We start from the raw sequence: 21488 nt of genomic DNA, 5'->3' as shown, positions 1-21488 counted from the left end.
CTATCAACGAAATGATAGAAATATGAATGAAAGACGAAAATGTCCCTGATGTATATGAGTCATTGAGTCAATGAGCCATCAAATCTTCAAGAGATCAAAAGATTCAAAAGACAAACACATCAATGGCAGTATCTTGCACAAAATCTTCTTGGCAGGAACTAAAAGCACAAGACGATGAAGACGACCTACTAAACCAAACACACTAATCCTTCTATGTGGGTAGAAGTGGCAATCATGTCTTCGGTAAAGCTCTAGAGATATTTGAAACAGGAACAACAATAACATGGAAAACTTTTATGACAAATGGAAACTTTTCAGATATATCATATTGTGGACTTGTTTCAGGTGATGCCAATCGACGAAAGATGTAGATGCTGTATAAAAATCCTTTTGAATATGTACCTTGGAAAAAAGGGAAAAAAAAGAAACTGCTAACGAAAGAGATATCATAGCGTGGACTTGTCGCAGGCGATGTCAATCGACTGAATCGACAGCAATTGACGAAAGGCTATAGTAGAATCTATAGATGCTGGCATAACAGAAATAAGAATAAAACTAAGAAAGACACTAAAACAAATTTAATAGAAAGTAAAAATCTCCAGAGCAACTTTTCCCAGCACATTCTGATGCAGTAGTCAAAGGCTCCCCTACTACTACTGTGTTCGCCTTCCATTAATACTTGTCAAAGTTATTTCCTAGTTGACAGCCAAATAGACACATACCAACCCTTCGCACCAGAAGCAACAACGGAACAGAACAACTTTCGAAAAAAAAAAAAACAATTTTCACAGAAATTACATTTTTTTTTGTTCTTTTTCTGGTGTGTTCAAAAACAAACGAAAATACCATCACTGACGTACTTTGTAGGAAGTGGGAAGATGGAAATATTCAAAATGATTTTTCCGGAAAAATGATCAATCATTGGAGAGAAGTGGAAACTTGTCAAGTTGCAGCCATCATGTTCTTATTGCTGACACCACACTGGATTGGACCTACACGGAATTTAAAAATATGCTCATGGAAATTCTTCACCAGAACCAAATACTTCACCAAGATAATCACCGTTAAAATGGCTCACGGAGTACAAAGTTATTATATAGGGAAAAGACCAGAGAAAATAGTTATAGAGGGGAACAGAAAGAGAGGGAGACCGAAACTGAGATGGAGAGATAAGGTTGAGGAGAGAGAGAAAGAATAGAGAATAGAGAAGGAAGGAATCATTAGATAGGAGGGTATGGAGGGGTAGGATAAAGGAGGGTAACAACGACCCCAAATAAGATTGAGAAAAGGTGCAGTAAAAGAAGGATGACGGACGGAATCTACCTATAATGTATTCATTATCCACAATTTCCGAACACCCTGTAACTACCTGTAACTCTGTAAACACCCTGTAGACTGCCAGAAGTTGCCGATGAAATGATTAAATTAATTTTCTGCAATTACCATCAAGAAAAAAAAGCACTCCAATCAAACCTATCAAATTCCAAAACATATACACGTCAGGTACAGAGTGGCTATGGTTATACCTTCTCGAAGGTACTACAGGCAATAGGCAGGGCCGTCAATAAGGGCTTCATAAGGGTTCCTTTTCTTCGGACCCAAGATCCTCAAAGGGACCATGAGGAACCAGAGGTTTTCCCTCCAATTTCTGCCAGCCTAGTTAGCTTGGTTGGTGAGACTGCCAGAAGTTGCCGATGAAATGATTAAATTAATTTTCTGCAATTACCATCAAGAAAAAAAAGCACTCCAATCAAACCTATCAAGTTTCAAAACATATACACGTCAGGTATAGAGTGGCTATGGTTATACCTTCTTGAAGGTACTACAGGCAATAGGCAGGGCCGTCAATAGGGGCTTCATAAGGCTTCCTTTTCTTCGGACCCAAGATCCTCAAAGGGACCATCTGGAACCAGAGGTTTTCCCTCCAATTTCTCCCGAATCAAACCATTAGCAAGGCTATTACTCACTGAAGCAATATTGAACATCTGGACATCATCTACTTATGAAACACTCAAACAAGACGCTATTAGTAACGATAAAAACCCAGGCTACCCCATCCAAGATCCCCAAAAGCGCGGCGCTTTGAACTCGTCTTGGGTCGTGTGGTGCACGTCAAAATTGTAAATGACGTGGATACGCCTAATAGTGAAGGACTAAACTGAGGACACATTTCAGGACCCTACTTGCGTATGTGTCAAACTGTCAGAGATGTCAAATTAGAGATGCATATAGATGCATTTCATAGATGCATTTCGAGATTTTTGAGTTGAGTCAGACATATTTTTGGGATGAGCATTCGTTTAATTGTTTTGCTTACTTATTTCATGTGATTGGTTAAATTAATCCTGTACAGTTCATCCCCACTAATAGTAGCTAGTAGCTAGGTAGTTAGTTTTTGAGGGTAAGGTCATTACCGTTCTGGTCGTATATACTAGAGATCTAATTTTGAATATGAATTTAGATTTCAATTCAGAGATTCATTTCAATTAAATAATATAATTATCATCTTTCCTGTACTTATTGCTTCAAATATTAAATCTATTACTTTAGCTTTTACTTAAACACCTGCAACATACAAGTCCTAAAATAAACATACAAAGAAATACTAAAAAACATACGAAGGAATACCCGATAATTAATAAAATTATACCCATAGTGAACACACGTAGGGTAATGTTGAACGCATGCTCACGCTATGTGAGGATCACCCCCGTAGCTCTCCATCAGATTATGATTAATGATGTAAGTGATCACATTGAAATTGAACTAGAATTGAACGAAATCATTACTGAACCTATACTAATACCTATACGAGTATTATCTACTACTTCTAGGCAAGGCGTCTGCTATGTAGGTATATCCAGGTAACTGAGGGAGTAAAAAGAGTGTATTAGGTCAATTTGGTAGTGGTTCCGATGGAAGAATTAGCTTCCTTCAAAACTGATGGCATAGAAGAGTATGTAAAGTGTAACAATACAGACGTTTAGGCCGTTATAGAAACATCAAAAAGTGTTACAGAAAGGATTAAAAGTGAGATTTTTGTATCCTGCTTTAGATATATTTATAGATTTATTTTACTTTGTTTATATAGGATGGCGTTTTTTGATAAACAATTCCCGGTAGGTCCCGGCCCGGAATTAAATATAGTTATAAATCAATTTCTCGATTGTACCGAAGAAATCATTCAATATAATTACAGGGTATTGTCGGGAGACGGGTGACAGGGTTAGATAAAAGACTCGCCGGTCACGCATTACGAATGAATTTCCAAACCCCTTTTTTAGCTTCGAAAATGTACAAGACCAGAAAACACCTATCCTTAGATCAGCAAATAGGTATCATTTTGTATTTTTTCAGGTCCCTGTATAACTGTAAGGCCTTTAGTGACGAATTTTTACCTTCCGTCAAGCTACTCGTACGAGCTACCTGCCTTCTCATATTAAACTCACCCAGTTCGAGTGAGACCGGGAAAAGCCGCGATAGCCCCGATGGTCACCCATCCTGATACTAACAAAGTACAATGTTTCTCAACTACGGTGGTATATTGGGAACTTTGTATTCAACTTGCTTTCGCCGCTGACTTCCCCGATTTCTGTCGCACCCTGTATAACCCCAGACACCAATATGATTCACCCGTGGTGTAATGTAACCATGTGTAGGGTCTCTGAGGTGTAAACCGAGGTGTAATTTCAATTATCATACGAAATCAATATATCGAATATGTATTAGCCACCAACTTCGGTGCAATCACTTCACTATTAGAAGTATTAGATGTGCAATGGATCAATATGGATTGAAAAAGAAGATAGGTACTCAAATAGGTGAGGAATATCTAATGAATAAATTTGCTCACATAAAATATGAGTAGCCGAATCTTAATAAAATGTATGCCTTGTTAGCTTGGGAGGTAGAGTGTCTGCCTTGTAACCGCTGACTCGCGGGTTTGATTCCCACCCAGGGTGAACTTTATCCTAAACAGGTAAGGTTCGCTTTCGGAACGGCTGGCTTTCTCCTAGGAGATAGTCCTTCTTATTCTGTTTTCTCGATCAAACGTATCTGTCTCTGTCTGAAAATATTATAAAAGAATGAATAACCCAAAAGGAATTTGGATAAAAAAAAGAGGAAGCACCAAGACTACATTTAAATGAAGAGAGGAAAAAGAACAACACAAGACAGCCCATAAATCAAAATAAAGCCACCAGAAAAATTGTTATAATTTTAGATTAACTCGGAAGTATAACCTACTTCTGTTCCTAAAAGAACAGAATTGAGAGAATGTACGTATAATCGTAGGTATGTGTAACGAAAATTAATAATATTAATAACTGGAAATCAATCAAACTCATGATAAATAAGCTATAACACATTATGGTCAAAATTAATCTAAATTGTTTGTTTCATTTAGGTTTTGCAAACTAATTGGTGAATTTTGGGGATATTAAGTCTCACGGAAACGATAAATAAATAAAGACATAAAACAAGAAATAGGTACTTAAAATAAACAAAGTCTTAGAGATTCATGCATTCCAAAATCTACCAGGTATTCTCCCATAGAAAGACAGTTAAAAGAAATAGAAATTTTGACACATCCACTAATGAAGAAGACGAAGTGATTTTGGCACATCCACCATTTTGATTGCGAAGAAATTGCCTCGGGCAATAATTTTTATTAAAGTGTGATTTTTATATTTAATTTAATAACTAGAAAACTAGAATGATAGAAAAATAATAATTATGTAGATAGATAGGTAAATAATAATAATTATGTAAATAGATAAATAATAATTATGTAAATATAGATAAATAAACTATACCTATGGCTAACGCAGCGAACGACTGTCACATTTGTTCGGAGGTATTTCCGAAATGTCAAAATCGGTGGGGAATGTGTGCTGAAGATTTATGTGGCATAAATTATTTACATGCGAGTCAAATTTTCGGGGATATTGGGGCACTTCTTCGTTTTGAAGAGACCTTAAATACCTGAGTTTATGATTTTTATCCGTATGAGAAATACCTACCTATTTTTATTTGTTTATATTTATTAAAGTGTATAGTGGAATCCAATCCATGATCCATGCAGCTATGGGTCCGTGCAATAGTGACTATCTCTAGGTTATCCACGAGCAGTTGATCTAATTTTCTATTGTATTCAAATTCTGTTGGGAAGGGTCTGAAGATGTTTTGGGAAACGATTCCTCTCTGTCTGTTCCCTTCTATTCAAATATGCAATTGGAATCCATGATCCTTGCAGCTATGGACCCGTGCAATACTGACTATGTCTAGGTTATCCATGAACAGCAGTTGATCTAATGTATTCAAATTCTGTTGAGAAGCGTCTGGTTTCGTAATAGACCCGCTGTCCGCCAGATACTTCTAGATAGCTACTATTTAGTCACATGTTCTACTAGATACAGTAGAACCTCGATTATTTCAACCTCCATTATTTCAACGCCAAAATCAGTTCAAAATAGGGTATTTATTAACCATTTTGTTCTTTTGTATCTAAAAATTTTGCGCCTTTTTCATTGTTTTATACGGAATTTCAATTATTTCAACTTTCGATTATTTCAACTACCCTTGGTCCCAATTAGTTGAAATAATCAAGGTTCTACTGTACAAGTATTCATACCTACTTCATAGATAGCTTGCCTCTATTGTCTGCTTCGGTCTAGTCTGGGATCATATTCAGTGTGGTGTCCAATGTCACGGCTTGCACTGATTCCCTATCTTCACTGGCTGTTGATGCTAGCATTGTTTGAGCTCTTGCGTCCCTTGGTCAAAAGATTCGTTGTGTCGGGAACTCCGAAGTTTCTGGAGTGTGTTGCTGTTAACGTCCCAATCCATTTACACTGTCTCCAAGTTAAGGAACTTTATACGGAATTTCAATTATTTCAACTTTCGATTATTTCAACTACCCTCGGTCCCAATTAGTTGAAATAATCGAGGTTCTACTGTATAAGTATTCATACTTCATAGATAGCTTGCCTCTATTGTCTGGTTCGGTCTAGTCTGGGATCATATTCAGTGTGGTGTCCAATGTCATGGCTTGCACTGATTCCCTATCTTCACTGGCTGTTGATGCTAGCATTGCTTGAGCTCTTGCGTCCCTTGGCCAAAATATTTGGGTGTCGGGGATTCCGAATTTTCTGGAGTTTGTTGCTGTTAACGTTTCAATTTTCAATCCATTTACACTGTCTCCAAGTTAAGGAAATCCGCCAAGTTAAGGAGTTGAGTGGAGTTTCTGATGGGTTCATGTTCTGCCTTCGTCTGAGCTTAAGATATCAGCATTGGCAGTGCGCGAGGCCAAGTTCTAAGAGATCTATGATTTCCAACTGACATCTCTTACAAAAACGGCATTTCTTACAAATGGACATCTCTTGAGAAATGTCAGTTGGAAGCTACGAAATGTCAGAAGGAATCAATAGAGCTTTCTTTAGTAATCTTCCTTGATAATCATTATAACATTTTTTGGTTACACTAGATACATAACTATGAACTATGTACATAACTGTGTAGGTGAAGCAGACAAATAGGTACAGTAAATCTTCAAATCAAATCTTTTTTCTCCCAATAGTATTACTCCTATGGGGAAAGTGTTAACTATATGGTGTACCTATCAGTTAATATGATTTTAATTTTTTAACAATGTAATGTAGATATTCAAGTCGTTTAATTAGCTCAAGTTCACAGTTCCCACTAGACTGTCTGGGTAGACATCAAAACAGAGAGTGAACAAAATAAACAAGTGAATACAAAACTAAACAACGTAGAAGAGAATCGAGTTGAGTTTGTGTTCAACGGATTTGTGGCAAAAATCGGGGGTAATTTCAGCAAAAGCTTAATAGAGCTGACTGACCCAAAAAAAGAAAAACCAATTTTTGATCAGTTAAAGTACATAATTATTATTATAAATTTACCGATTCCTACACTCCCAACCTGCCAATTTATTATCATTTCAATTTCAACTGGATTTACTTGGAATCCTTGTTTGTGCAATTGACATCGTCTTAAAAATGTCGACACCATTAACTTTTTCCACTTCACCAAAATCCTTTGAATCGAAACGATGGTGGATCGACTTGGGGCGACTGTAGTGTAGACTGTAGACGCACCTTTAGAGAATAAGTACCCATTATTAATGAGGATAGACCCCTGTGACAACAAACTGAAAACTCTTTCAGTTGTTTCATCTTCATAACTGGGCTAATCCCTTCTAGATTTCATAGAATTGTCCGTTTTGAAATGATTAAAAATTGTATACTCAATTCAGACTAGAATGAGAATGTCAAAATTGAAGCCAACAAATTGGGGGACGCATTCAAAATCATCCCAAAAGTGAAGCAATGATAATCCTTTGTTCAAGATGTTCAGCCAAAAACGAGTGACAAGTTAAATCCGAAATCTCGTCAACACAAATATCAGCTTGTCACAATGACCCTGACTTGTGCGACTTGGATTTTTCAGTGGACATCAAAACAATTTGGTAATCCATCTACTAATCCCATTCCATTTTCTAAAGTGTTGATATTTACCTCATCTTTATTTAGAAATAGAAACACACCGGACAATTTCTAACTATGTATCTAATACTCCTAAAATGGTGCTGTATTAAACCGATGAAATAAAGGGATTATGTATCATTAGTTTATACTGGTCCAGGAAAATTCTAACAGTCTAAATACTCTAAATAAAGCACTAATGTAATTTCACGATGGGTCCCCGATTTTAATGGCGTCAAATTTTTGCTATGTAACCTACCAGATATCAATGTCGTTCTGCCATATCGTGTGATTCTACCTTAAGACCTGCTTTCTTATACGTCTTGGTCTACATTTCTATTGACGGTACCTTTGATATCATCAACTTCGTGAGAGACGTCAGACACCTTGCAAACCACAGTGCTCTTGTGGTTTATCATGGCCTTCTAGTTGTAGACCTGACTGAGATCTACAGGTACTCTCCTTGCGTCACTTTGCGTGAAGACGTGAAGATTTCGTCTACGAAGGACATCTCTGATCATTTTAATTGGAATTTGAAATTTAATTACCTTAGAGATCCCTTGGTGGGAGCTTGATTGGCATTTTCGCCGTGATTTCAAACAACTTCAAGCATAGTTTCCTATAGTACACAATAATCTATTTACAAGTTAGTATTGTGTTTGACAGAATCTTACCAAATCGCAATATCGCATGTCAAAATATCAGTTTTTGTTCCCGGAAACGAAACAACCAAACAAAAATCATCTTTTGAGAACCCATTGCAGCAGTGACAAAATTTCCATCTCTGCATCAAGTCAAAAAAAATTAAAAACGAGAAAAAAGGCACAAAATTCCTCACATGCAGACAGAGTGTCACTTCAGCGAAATTTCCACCAATCACACCAGATTTTCTCGACGGAGGAAAATGAGAACTGACCACTCCCACCTTGGAGGCTTTTTGTAATAATTTTCCGGTCGATATGAATTTTCCATCAACCCTCCCTCTGAGGAGTTAATTTTTGCACCTTTTCTCCTTATAGATTCTTAAGGTTCAATTACCTTGTTTGAGATAGGGATAATGCTATTGACTACAATGCTGGATAATTGCTCAACCAAAATCTCCATTTTGGTGTTTTGGTCCTATTTTGTAGAAGTTCTATAGGCCGGTGATGATGCATAATATTGGTTGTTCCTCGGATAGCTTGATTTTCCTCAATATTGTTTTTTGTGTGTGTAGGCAGACCTTGAAAAATGTGGTCACTTGATGGATTTTATTCTTAAAGATTTTGATTTCTTGAAAATTCGGTTTCCACTTTTTTTCTCTTCCTTTTTCCACTTGTTTTCATAATTAGCACGATTTTTTCGAGCTATTATTTTGTTGGACAATTTTGCAGCTGTAGAATGGGTAACTGGTTACGTCACGTCCTATTGGTTATTATTAAATCACCCTATAATTCCTATAAATGACTCTATTGATTTGTAAATTGGTTTCAACAGAATTGGCCTATTTGTACTTGTGCCCTACGTGTGTCCATTATGTAAGATAGGACAAATATTAAATTTTGTACATTCAAAAATACAAAATCGAAATTTCGAAGTGTAATTTTCAACAGGTATACTACCGACACAATATATTGATTTTATCAGTGGAGTGCTCATTTTATTTAGTCGATTTTAATAATATACAAAAAATAAATTTTTTAAAATTAAAAAAAAAAAAAAAAAAAAAAAAAAATACAAAATCGAAATTTCCAAGGGTGTTTTTATACAGGTGCCGACACAATCTATTGATTTTATCAGTGGAGTACCCATTTTATTTAGTCGATTTTAATAACCAAAATTCAACACAGATTTTAAACGTAATCAAACTGTTTCAATTTTTTGCAATCATATTTCCTAAAATATGTAGAATTAAATATTATTTAATATTATACATAGAAACTTTTTTATAAGTAGATAGGTACCTACCTTCAATTTCAATCTTGTTATCGAAAACTATCTTGTACCTACCTAAACCAATATCTCAATAAGTATCTTGTTCATGTACACCAGTAGGCATATCAATAATTATCTTTAAAATTATCTTGTATACCAATAACTGAATCAGTATTTTGTATACCAATATACATATCTCAATAACTATCTTATACCCCAGTACTCCTAGTAGGCATATCAATGAGTATTTTGTACACCAATAATACCAATATCTCATTCAGTGTCTTGCACACCAATATAAAATTTAATTACGGGGTGCACCCTATCAATATTGGACATCAAATACCCACCGGGTTTCAATCTTGACGTTCAAACATGGAAATGGGAACGAAATTTGAATTTCAAAGTACCTCGGATCGGACTGGGATTTGGACTGCAATGCCTCGATAATATTCTTTAAATAGCTACGGATAACCTTGTGGAAGGACAAACCACTAGACTGTCTGGGTAGACATCAAAACAGAGAGTGAACAAAATAAACAAGTGAATACAAAACTAAACAACGTAGAAGAGAATCGACTTGAGTTTGTGTTCAACGGATCTGTGGCGAAAATCCGGGGTAATTTCAGCAAAAGCTTAATAGAGCTGACTGACCCAAAAAAAGAAAAACCAATTTATGATCAGTTAAAGTAGATGTAAATTTACCAATTCCTACCCTCCCAACCTGTCAATTTATTATCATTTCAATTTCAACTGGATTTACTTGGAATCCTTGTTTGTGCAATGGCAATCGACATCGTCTTAAAAATGTCGACACCATTAACTTTTTCCACTTCACCAAAATCCTTTGAGTCGAAACGATGGTGGATCGACTTGGGGCGACTGTAGTGTAGACGCACCTTTAGAGAATAAGTACCCATTATTAATGAGGCTACTAATATTATTTTTGATTAGTTTTTAAATAGTTTAACTAATAACTACCTAGGTACAAACATGCTAGTTCCAATACTAAGTGTGGTTTTTAAATGGGTGAGGCTACTAATATTATTTTTGATTAGTTTTTAAATAGTTTAACTAATAACTACCTAGGTACAAACATGCTAGTTCCAATACTAAGTGCGTGGTTTTTAAATGGGTTCTCCAGTCTCCACCCAAGTCCTAGTACCAAGAGTGATTTTTAAATAGCTTCTCACCTCTTTCCTATTATTAGAACCATGTGGTATGAAAATAATGATCTTGCTGAAGACGTTCTACGTTCTTCGGCAGAAAATTAGGACTCTTTCTAGCGTATCTTGCAAAATGGACGCCTTGCAAGGCGAGAAAACAAGGCAGGTACGAGTGATGAGTGGGAAATTAGAGGAAGGCAAGAAAACCCATGTAATGTAGTTAATAATGTAGGTAATACTCTTAATAATGTAGGTAAAAATCATATAATAAGGCAAGTTAAAATTACTTTATCGTCTTCATCCAATTTTGCCTGGGCATCTACTTGCATATTTTCATGTTAAAGTGTGCAAAACCTACTTGCGCCATACTCTCAAACGAAGTGAAGCTCAAAATTAAGTGGAAATTAAGTACTGCGGAAGTGTAACAAGTAAATTGTAAGAAAAAAATAAGTACCTCATAATTTTTTGACGATAAACAGAGAATTTTTTCCCATTTTTTCCCCTCTTACTTAGCATATTCAAGTACTTAACATTTAAAACAGCATGTGTAAGTGCAGAGTTACATAGCACTGTATCGCCATGGCTTGGACCATGGGCCAATATATAGGGTGCCACACAACTGCATAATGATTTTATTACTTAAACAAGGGTAGTAGGTAAATGTAGGTAGGTATACTATGTACAGTAAATGGAAAATAAGGATATGACGTCAAATAAACTAAAATTTTATAGGTATGTCTGTGTCAGTCCAAAGAAACTAAGAATAGTGTTAGGCAGAAACGAATTTAACTAATTTCGAGTGATGAGTGGGAAATTAGAGGAAGGCAAGAAAACCCATGTAATGTAGTTAATAATGTAGGTAATACTCTTAATAATGTAGGTAACCATCATATAATAAGGCAAGTTAAAATTACTTTATCGTCTTCATCCAATTTTGTCTGGGCATCTACTTACATATTTTCATGTTAAAGTGTGCAAAACCTACTTGCGCCATACTCTCAAACGAAGTGAAGCTCAAAATTAAGTGGAAATTAAGTACTGTGGAAGTGTAACAAGTAAATTGTAAGAAAAAATAAGTACCTCATAATTTTTTGACGATAAACAGAGAATTTTTTCCCATTTTTCCCCTCTTATTTTGCATATTCAAGTATCTACTTAACATTTAAAACAGCATGTGTAAGTGCAGAGTTGCATAGCACTGTATCGCCATGGCTTAGACCATGGGCCAATATATAGGGTGCCACACAATTGCATAATGATTTTAATACTTAAACAAGGGTAATAGTAGGTAAATGTAGGTAGGTATACTATGTACAGTAAATGGAAAATAAGGATATGACATCAAATTAACTAAAATTTTATATGTCTGTGTCAGTCCAAAGAAACTATTTAAAAATAATGTTAAGCAGAAACGAATTTAACTAATTAATTTATTATTTTTTTAAGGCTAAACTACCCATTTATAGGTAACTTCCCATGAATTTGAAACAATCATTTAATTTTATTTTCAGATTTTTAACTAGTATAGCTCCCTTCCCTAATTCGCTATACATTAAGTCTTAGTAATAGAAAGTAAAAAAGATCATTTTTCGAACACTTTATTTTTTTAAGGCTAAACTACCCATTTATAGGTAACTTCCCATGAATTTGAAACAATCATTTAATTTTATTTTCAGATTTTTAACTGGTATACCTAGCTCCCTTCGCTAATTCGCTATACATTAGTAATAGAAAGTAAAAAAGATCATTTTTCGAACACAGTATAACACGGCTTCAGCAATTTCTGTGTAATACTTTTAATTCAAATGCATGCAATAGGGTACTCCTATGTAATGTCTATGTAAAATCTGCACTGTATTGCATAATTACCTCTAAACTGAGTCGTAATGTGATTATAATTATGGCAATCATTGCGTTCATAAATTATTTCGCTAGAAATTTATGATCTCCCAGGCCACATAAATCACTAGGAGTTAATTCAGATCCGAGGTATTAATTCGCGTTAACCAACTTGATATTTTACTCCATATTATTATTTGAACTGTAAAGGTAGTTATGATTCTATTCTGGATTGGTCCATCTCGAGCAACGTTATCTAGGAACGTTCGGTAGAAGCAGATTTGTCTTCCTAGATAAGTTTCAGGTTGATATTTTACTCCATATTATTATTTGAACTGTAAAGGTGGTTATGATTCTATTCTGGATTGGTCCATCTCGAGCAACGTTATCTAGAAACGTTCGGTAGAAGCAGATTTGTCTTCCTAGATAAGTTTCAGAAGGAAATAAAGTCAGATGCTTTTGAAACTTTTAGAACCTGTTTGACCTATCCTGTACTATGGGTAAATGTTTTAGACCCCTGTTAACCAACATCCATTTATTTGTTAATTTTGTGTATCTTGGTGTGAACGATTTGTTTTTTGACTTTTTGGTGTATTGTGACGATTTTAATTTGATGAATTTTGTGGAAACTGGAGATGGTATTGCATCAAGGTTTTTATTTGCTAGATTTGGCAGTTATGTGTGTATGTATTGATGAGGTCCTGGAATTGGTTTTGCAATTAAGACATTGGTGGGCTTAATTTTGTGTCATATCTTTAAGAAATGGTTTTTGCATGTGGACGAGGTCTTTCTTCCACGTTTCAATAATAAAGTTACTCGGATAAACCAATATTCAATATTGAAAGTAAATGTGTATTGGTTGATACTCTGATATTATTGTATGACGATGTTAGAGGAAGGAACCAAGATTGTGCGAATAATGACGAATACTCGTACATCATAGTGTCTCTTAAAACTGATCTTGTAATTATTGAAATTGATCTTGTAAAACCTCATCCTACCAAAACAATGCTAAGAACTGAGAATATCAATGAAACAAAAATACTCATTCATGACATGAGTCAACCTAATCTCAGAGAAAAGGAGAATGACGAAAACGCACATCCAGAAACTGACACAAGATTCATAGAAATTTGAAAGCAATAGGTTATTCAAAATTAGAACATTTAATTGCCCGTTCAAACACTCTCCCTCGGGACACATGAAACAAAAAGTTCATTTGATATAAAAGAAATAAGAAATAAGTGAAAGAATGAGAAAAAATAATTAATTATACTTGAAAAAATATGATTATTTTCTACACTTTGCTTGTGGAAATAGACATTACAATATCTCGCGAGTACCTTGTCCTAATTATTTGAGCGGCTTCCAAAAAACAACACTCACATGAAAATTGGGAAGAAAATGTTTACATCTCATTTTGATGTTGGATAATTTTATAGATTTCTAATGTTGATGTTTTATTTAATTTCGTTTTACTTATGTAGCTCTTAATTTCGTGTTGAGAACTGCAGGTATTAAATGTATGCACGTTCAATTTTCAATTTATTAATGTTCTTCGTGTTATTGCATTAACACTCACATGAAAATTGGGAAGAAAATGTTTACATCTCATTTTGATGTTGGATAATTTTATAGATTTCTAATGTTGATGTTTTATTCAATTTCGTTTTACTCATGTACCTACCTACCTACCTACCTACCTCTTAATTTTGTGTTGAGAACTGCAGGTATTAAATTTATGCACGTTCAATTTTCAATTTATAAATGTTCTTCGTTGTATTGCATCATTCATTGGCACTCGGTTATCGAATAAATGATCAATCAACAGATGTCTGGGATTAGTATTCTGGTTGTGCTGATTAGGGTCCTCTCCATCAGGGTTATTCAGCTGGATACAGACGATTATGAAATAGAGACACGACTCAGGAAAAGTATCTACAGGTCACTGAGAGTAGGTACTAAGGTATTGATTGATTGGACCATGCATCAATGAAATGCACCAAGTCTGACGAATCAATCAAATTTCAGAAAACAATAAGAAAGAAGTTTATGAATACAAGATGAAGGAAGGTTTGATTCACTTACTTGTTCCTATGTGTACTCGTTTCATCCAGGGATAGATCTGGGGCGGATTGCCTGAGCCTTTCCCGTTGGAATTACTAGAGTTTGGCCCTGGCGTGGAGCCGCCAGAAGATTCACTGGAAGCTGGACTTGATGAACTTTGCGACACGGGCCCTGAGGCCACGGTAGCGGTAGGCTTTATTTTATTTTTTACTTTTTTTTTCAAATACGTAGGTATTCCGCAAATGTAATAGAAAGTCGTGTGATGTTCACACCAGATTTTTTCTCTTCCTTTTTCCACTTGTTTTCATAATTAGCACGATTTTTTCGAGCTATTATTTTGTTGGACAATTTTGCAGCTGTAGAATGGGTAACTGGTTACGTCACGTCCTATTGGTTATTATTAAATCACCCTATAATTCCTATAAATGACTCTATTGATTTGTAAATTGGTTTCAACAGAATTGGCCTATTTGTACTTGTGCCCTACGTGTGTCCATTATGTAAGATAGGACAAATATTAAATTTTGTACATTCAAAAATACAAAATCGAAATTTCGAAGTGTAATTTTCAACAGGTATACTACCGACACAATATATTGATTTTATCAGTGGAGTGCTCATTTTATTTAGTCGATTTTAATAACCAAAATTCAACACAGATTTTAAACGTAATCAAACTGTTTCAATTTTTTGAAATCATATTGCCTAAAATATGTCATGATAGGTGAGGATCGGCCGGTGGGTGTCGTGGAACTAGTTGTCAGATCTTGAGGCGAACTCAGTCCGTTAGGACCGATTGGAATAGTTGAGTTCTCGCTAAATTTACAATTAAGGTTAACGTTATTGTTTATAAGGTTTGGACTGGCGTTGGGACTGAGTGGTCCATGCTGATGGTGTGTCGGATGTTGATGTGGCTGACCTAGTTGTTGAAGATGCAGTCGTTGGTGTTGAGCAGAAGGATGCAGCTGGGTGTAGTCCATCATACCCCCCGTGTTGGGAGACTGGAGGTATTGGTATTGCTGGTGGGTCACACCGCCCGACGGCGAATAGCATTGGTTCTGATAATTGGCATAATAGTCGGCCGAGTTTGGACTAGGGGCACCGTCAAGGTTGGGGGAATTGTCGGCACGTTGGGAGACGGCCGCTGCTGCAGCATTCTGCTGGTAGCAGTTGGCCAGGGAGTTCACGAACTGATAGGAACTCATTGTTGAAACGGAGAACTCTGTTAAATCCGAAATTCTGATGTCTGCTGGTAGCAGTTGGCCAGGGAGTTCACGAACTGATAGGAACTCATTGTTGAAACGGAGAACTCTGTTAAATCCGAAATTCTGATACAGGAGTTCGCAAAATCCGTTGAAAACTATCTCGCATGGGAGATTTTCCACTTTATGATCACCGCCTTTAGTGACTTGGGGAAACTTATTTTTAATTATAAATTTATTTATATTTTATTCACAGGCAATATTTATCTAATTTATGATTTTTACGAAAACACACCGAAAACCTTTCGAAAAAACACGGACACTTGTTCCAAGCTAACATTGTAACTGATGAGATTTTTGAAAAATACGAGGACCCTTTTTGCTAATAAAGTTCCAAGGAGACATACAACTATTGATGCAAATTCTGTATGATCCTGTGGACATCAAGGCCTGCTATTGTTTTCAATCAAATTCTGATCTTTGTTTAGAAATTGTTTCATTGGGTCTTCATTTATAAGTGAATGCCATTTTAAAAGGCCATGACTTTTCATAAAGAAAGGGTTTATCACAAATGAGTTGAGATTTGAATATTTACAACAAACAGTTCGAGGTAGGTCTAACCTTGGGTGGAAATCAAACGTTGATTGTGATGTTTTTAGGTATTTTGCGACATCCACTAATTTTATTGTTTAATAATTGTCGTTTTCCATTGTAATCAACATAATGGATTCTTAGAATGAATAGGTCCTATGAGATGGGTTAAATTGTTTATTTGAATTAGGCACATTGTACAATTTGTTTTTGAGATTACACTTGGTTTTTATTCCTGTAATAAAATTTTCGATAGTAAAAGATCTTTAAGAATTGGTTACTTTCAGGCAGAAAAGGTGAGATAATTTTCGAATAACTAGGACTAGTCAACAGTCATCAATGGAGGCCATTAACTTAATTTTCAAGTAGGCAAATAATTGGCAATCAACTACATGACAATTCAAAAATCCTTTTTTTTTTTTTTTTTTTTTTTTTTTTTTTATTCCTAAAAAAAACCCTCCCCCTAATGATCTATTTTATTATTTTTTTTTTTTCTTCTTCTGATTTGTTATGATAGTTATCTCATCTTTTCTGATTTTATTCTGAACATTGATAAAATTAGGTAAATACTAAATAAAGATTTTGTTATCAGGTAATCTTGAATTTTTATTGTTTTAGTGCTCGAACAACTATTAAATTAGATTTGTGACGATAGAATTATTAACGCTTATCTAAGATAACAATAAATTAAGCTATGACGTTATTGATAATTAAATCGTTAACACATAAACGAAACAAGATTTTTTGATCATATCAGTAAAAAATTATATTTAGATACAAAAACAAAACAATTTTTACTATGCAATATTAGTTATCACGTAAGTAAAAATTCGCAAATTTAATTATGTACCTACTTAAAATCCATATCCGCGAAAAGCCCAAGAAAATATTTTTAAAAAATAAATAAAATGAAAATCAACCGGAAAAAATATAAATCATAAACTTACACCGAGAAACAAATCAAAAAGCAATTAAATTATTTATCCATAAATTTTAAAAAAATATATAAAAACCCACGTGTTGAGATTTCGGAAAATTAAACACACCTAATAAAAATCACATAAAACTAAATTTATGACTTCCAACTTCGCTGCTCGCTACTTGTTTCAGTTCCAGTAGTTTTGTTGGTTAAAAAAACAATAAGATCCTCGGGTCTCTCAAATGCGCGATCATTAAACACGACGACTGTTTGAACTTATTATTATTTTTTTCGGAAAAGAACTATCAGAAATCTTGTTGAATCTCTTTTGCTCTGAGCTTCTTGCTCATATTTTAGAGGCGTTACTATTCGTTTGGTCGTCGCCTACATTGAAATTGAACTAGAATTGAACGAAATCATTACTGAACCTATACTAATACCTATACGAGTATTATCTACTACTTCTAGGCAAGGTGTCTGCTATGTAGGTATATCCAGGTAATCTATTTTTTTATTTTTTTTTTTTCTTCTTCTGATTTGTTATGATAGTTATCTCATCTTTTCTGATTTTATTCTGAACATTGATAAAATTAGGTAAATACTAAATAAAGATTTTGTTATCAGGTAATCTTGAATTTTTATTGTTTTAGTGCTCGAACAACTATTAAATTAGATTTGTGACGATAGAATTATTAACGCTTATCTAAGATAACAATAAATTAAGCTATGACGTTATTGATAATTAAATCGTTAACACATAAACGAAACAAGATTTTTTGATCATATCAGTAAAAAATTATATTTAGATACAAAAACAAAACAATTTTTACTATGCAATATTAGTTATCACGTAAGTAAAAATTCGCAAATTTAATTATGTACCTACTTTCGGCCATGCCTTTTCCACAAGTTTGGCCATGCCTCGGGATGAACTAGCGGGATTCCGGAGCGAAGCGACGGAATTCAGCTAGTATTGAATATTTTTTGCCAAATTTCACCCAAATCTGACAAACCGTTTGAGAGTCATGGTAAAACAACCGATTTAATTTCGTACAAGTAATCGGTCTGGAAGTAATATTTCGCGAAAGAAGTGGAAAAATAAAGAATTAATATACTATTTCTCCATCACAGGATATTGAGATTATTGGCCATGCCTTTTCCACAAGTTTGGCCATGCCTCGGGATGAACTAGCGGGATTCCGGAGCGAAGCGACGGAATTCAGCTAGTGTAGTTAATAAGAGCCTGTTCGCTTTACTCGAAATTCAGGTTATTCAGGGAGAATTCAGAAGGATTTTCTTTTTCATACACCCTGTAGTCAACTCGTGTGCAAATGGTTGATATGGTTGCCTTCAACCTATCGTTCCTAGCGATATCGATAGCATGTAGCCACAACTGGTAATGATTATAATGTAGATTATGGACGATACCTACTTTTCTTTAGGTAAGTTAAGTATTAAGTAGATATCTATGACCCCAGTTCGGCCATGCCTTTTCCACAAGTTTGGCCATGCCTCGGGATGAACTAGCGGGATTCCGGAGCGAAGCGACGGAATTCAGCTAGTACAACAAATACCTTTGCAATCAAGGGAACCATCGCTCAACGCTGATGAACTCATCATCCATGCCAGACGAATTAGATCAAAACGTACACAAACCCACGACCAAAATCACTTCAAACAAAACACTTACACAAGATTTACATGAACAGACACGAAAACGAGGTGTAAATACAACGGGAACGAGGAGAAACAAAAGTTGAAGACAGTGAGGACGAAGAAGGGGTCATAAATATAAAAAGGACTATAAAAATGCCACAGTATATCATTCTCGTGGAGGCACGGCAATGCGGTAAGAGGATTTGGAGAATTCATGAATGAAATTAGCGTATTTTATGATTTCTACTATGGAAGGAAATGTAATCAAATATTGTGCACTTGTTGATTCAAATGAATCTTGTTACGTTAGCGGGTAATCGGGTATTCATCGGATAGCGGTAGGAATTCTTGTCTGGGAGTCCGTTTTCCTTTATGTATTAATTTATTCCATTATTAAGAAGTCAAATTTAGCTTGGAGGGTAGCACGCCTGCCTTGTAAACACTAGGTCTTGGGTTAGATTCCCGCGTGGGGCGAAATTAAACAGATAAGGTTCGTTCTTGATGAGGCTACCTTTCTCCTATCTTGCCTTTCTTCTGTTCCATTTCGAGACTAAAAGACCTTCGTTGTTAAAGTTCTTCCTATGTATCAAACCTCTTGGGCGGGAAAATAATTAAATATACAGTTTCGGGAAGTACCTAATCTGGAGGTGTCATAATATTGTTAAAAGAAAATCCTCAATGTTCTCCGTTTTCCTTGATGGGCATTCGTTATTTTAATGACAGTCATTATGTGGAGTTGTGTGAGATGAGAAACTTTATACTTGTCCATTATGTTGCCGGTTGTTGGAAGAACCTGTCATTTCCTATTGGATACTGGAGAAGGTGAGGTTGGTTGACGCGAGGGGCCTGAAATTCTAGCTCGGCGGATGTTCTATTGAGGATGGGACGGATCAAATGTCTCTTGTGACGTCAGAGATTGCCATTTAGACCCGACGAACTTTGGAAGTGTAGTCGCCTGCAAAACTAAATCAATGATAATGATAGAGACATCTACTCTTCCAACGTACCTTATGGGTAAAAAAAAATGACCCAATGCCAAAAGACAGACAACAGACTGAGCAAATTGGAAAAGAGAAGCTACCTATACACGTGATTTGATATGATATTACTGACGTGACGTATATCTTACATTGAATAAGGAGGAAGCAATGAGTAAATGAGGAGTCCGTCAAGGATGTCAGTTTTAATTACCGTCCTGATGAGTTTTTGAGGAAGCATGAGGCAAAAGTCGCCCTTTCAATATTTTCTTTTCCCCGTCTCTTTATGTTGTTTTCATATCTGTATAGACACGGAAAGTAAGTAAGTAGGTATATCTGTATACACGTAGAGTTATAGCAACTTTTTTCCATGATGTACCTAGGTCTCTCTGAAGTCAGCAACCTCCCTCCGTAGTTCCATCTATTTCTCATCAAATTTTCCACACCGGATATCGCGGGTTTGGTTCAAATTGGACTCGACTTTTTCAGGTCTGTAAATACCTACTTGAATTTTGAACTGTACCATATCTTCCATTTTGCAAAAACTTTGGTCACAAATTTCTAGCTTTTTCTTTAAGAAATCTTTGAATTAAGTCCCAATTCTAGGTCAGTTCCGGCTCTTGCACGCAGGATGTCAGGATTTCTCGTATTTTTCAAATGTTGCCTACGCTCATACCCACTAATTTGTTGTAAGTTTTTGACTAGTTTTCCTTCTTATCGGGCCAAACATCGATGTTGCTTTTCCTCGTGTTTTTCGTCTAACATGAAATGAGCTTCGAAATAGAAGTGCGTGGAATAAATATTAATAATAATGTATAGTTACCTAATGGTAGGCGTATTATTAACTACATGAATACTACCTATTATTACTGCCATTACAAAAGTAAAGCCTGTGCCTATTTATTAAAGCTTCTAGAGTTTCCTCCTATTTTGGTCTTGATTTAAATTTTAGAGAGCCCGAAATTTCAGGCCTTTTCCTGACCTGACCTTCTCGTTATAGAAGTACTGCCTTTATCATCTATCCAAGTATTTCTAAAACTATAAGAGGTCATCAACCGAAAATCAAAATAAAAGGTCTTCTTCCTGGTTCTAAATTGCTCACTGCAGGTTCAACTCTTTGAATAGGTTGCGAAATCAATTCAAAAGAACTCCAGTCCCAACATGTGAAAAAGTCATGGGTGGTGGACACTTTTGGATGAATTCTAAGAAAGAACATTTGGCTAATATTGCATAATAGATGCTATGTATATGTATTAGATAAATAGATAAAAGTCCATTAGACAATAGACGTTTTATTGAATTCGAGATAGCTGTAAGGGTCTTATGAACAACATGATGTAAATGATGAAATAATAGAGGACACCCTTTGATTTTTCGTAAAAATGGCAAACAACTTCCTACTGAGTTCAGTTTCATACTGATGTTCCTAGCAATGTACCATCACAAAAAGAGTCTAAAATAATGATTAATGAATGATATATACTTGTTATTTTTTGTTATTTTTGATCAAAACAAGTACAATGTGAAATAAAAATTTGTAAAACGAAATTGTTTGTTTTCTTGAAATCGTGATAATGTTTAAAATTAAACAAAAGAAGAAGAAGAAGAAGAAGAAGAAGAAGAAGAAGAAGAAGCTCTTGTTTTAGGACAAAAAT

At 35.2% G+C, this 21488-nt stretch overlaps 1 protein-coding gene across 1 annotated transcript in view; it reads right to left on the bottom strand.

Moving 5' to 3' along the window:
* LOC103513740 (homeotic protein Sex combs reduced-like) overlaps positions 1 to 17516 on the bottom strand; it is a 29454-nt gene extending 11938 nt beyond the window's left edge. The window contains exons 1-4 of the mRNA XM_026826861.1: positions 17299 to 17516; positions 15824 to 16516; positions 15203 to 15734; positions 14510 to 14709 (exon numbers count right to left, since the gene is read on the bottom strand). Of these exons, the coding sequence (XP_026682662.1) occupies positions 14510 to 14709; positions 15203 to 15693 (691 nt within the window). The 5' untranslated portion in view covers positions 15694 to 15734; positions 15824 to 16516; positions 17299 to 17516. The remainder of the gene's footprint in view (positions 1 to 14509; positions 14710 to 15202; positions 15735 to 15823; positions 16517 to 17298) is intronic.
* Positions 17517 to 21488: the final 3972 nt, after the last annotated feature.

Source organism: Diaphorina citri, unplaced genomic scaffold (assembly GCF_000475195.1).
Source record: "Diaphorina citri unplaced genomic scaffold, Diaci psyllid genome assembly version 1.1 scaffold1018, whole genome shotgun sequence".
NCBI lineage: Eukaryota > Metazoa > Arthropoda > Insecta > Hemiptera > Psyllidae > Diaphorina > Diaphorina citri.
This window is presented reverse-complemented; position numbering and strand designations above follow the sequence as displayed.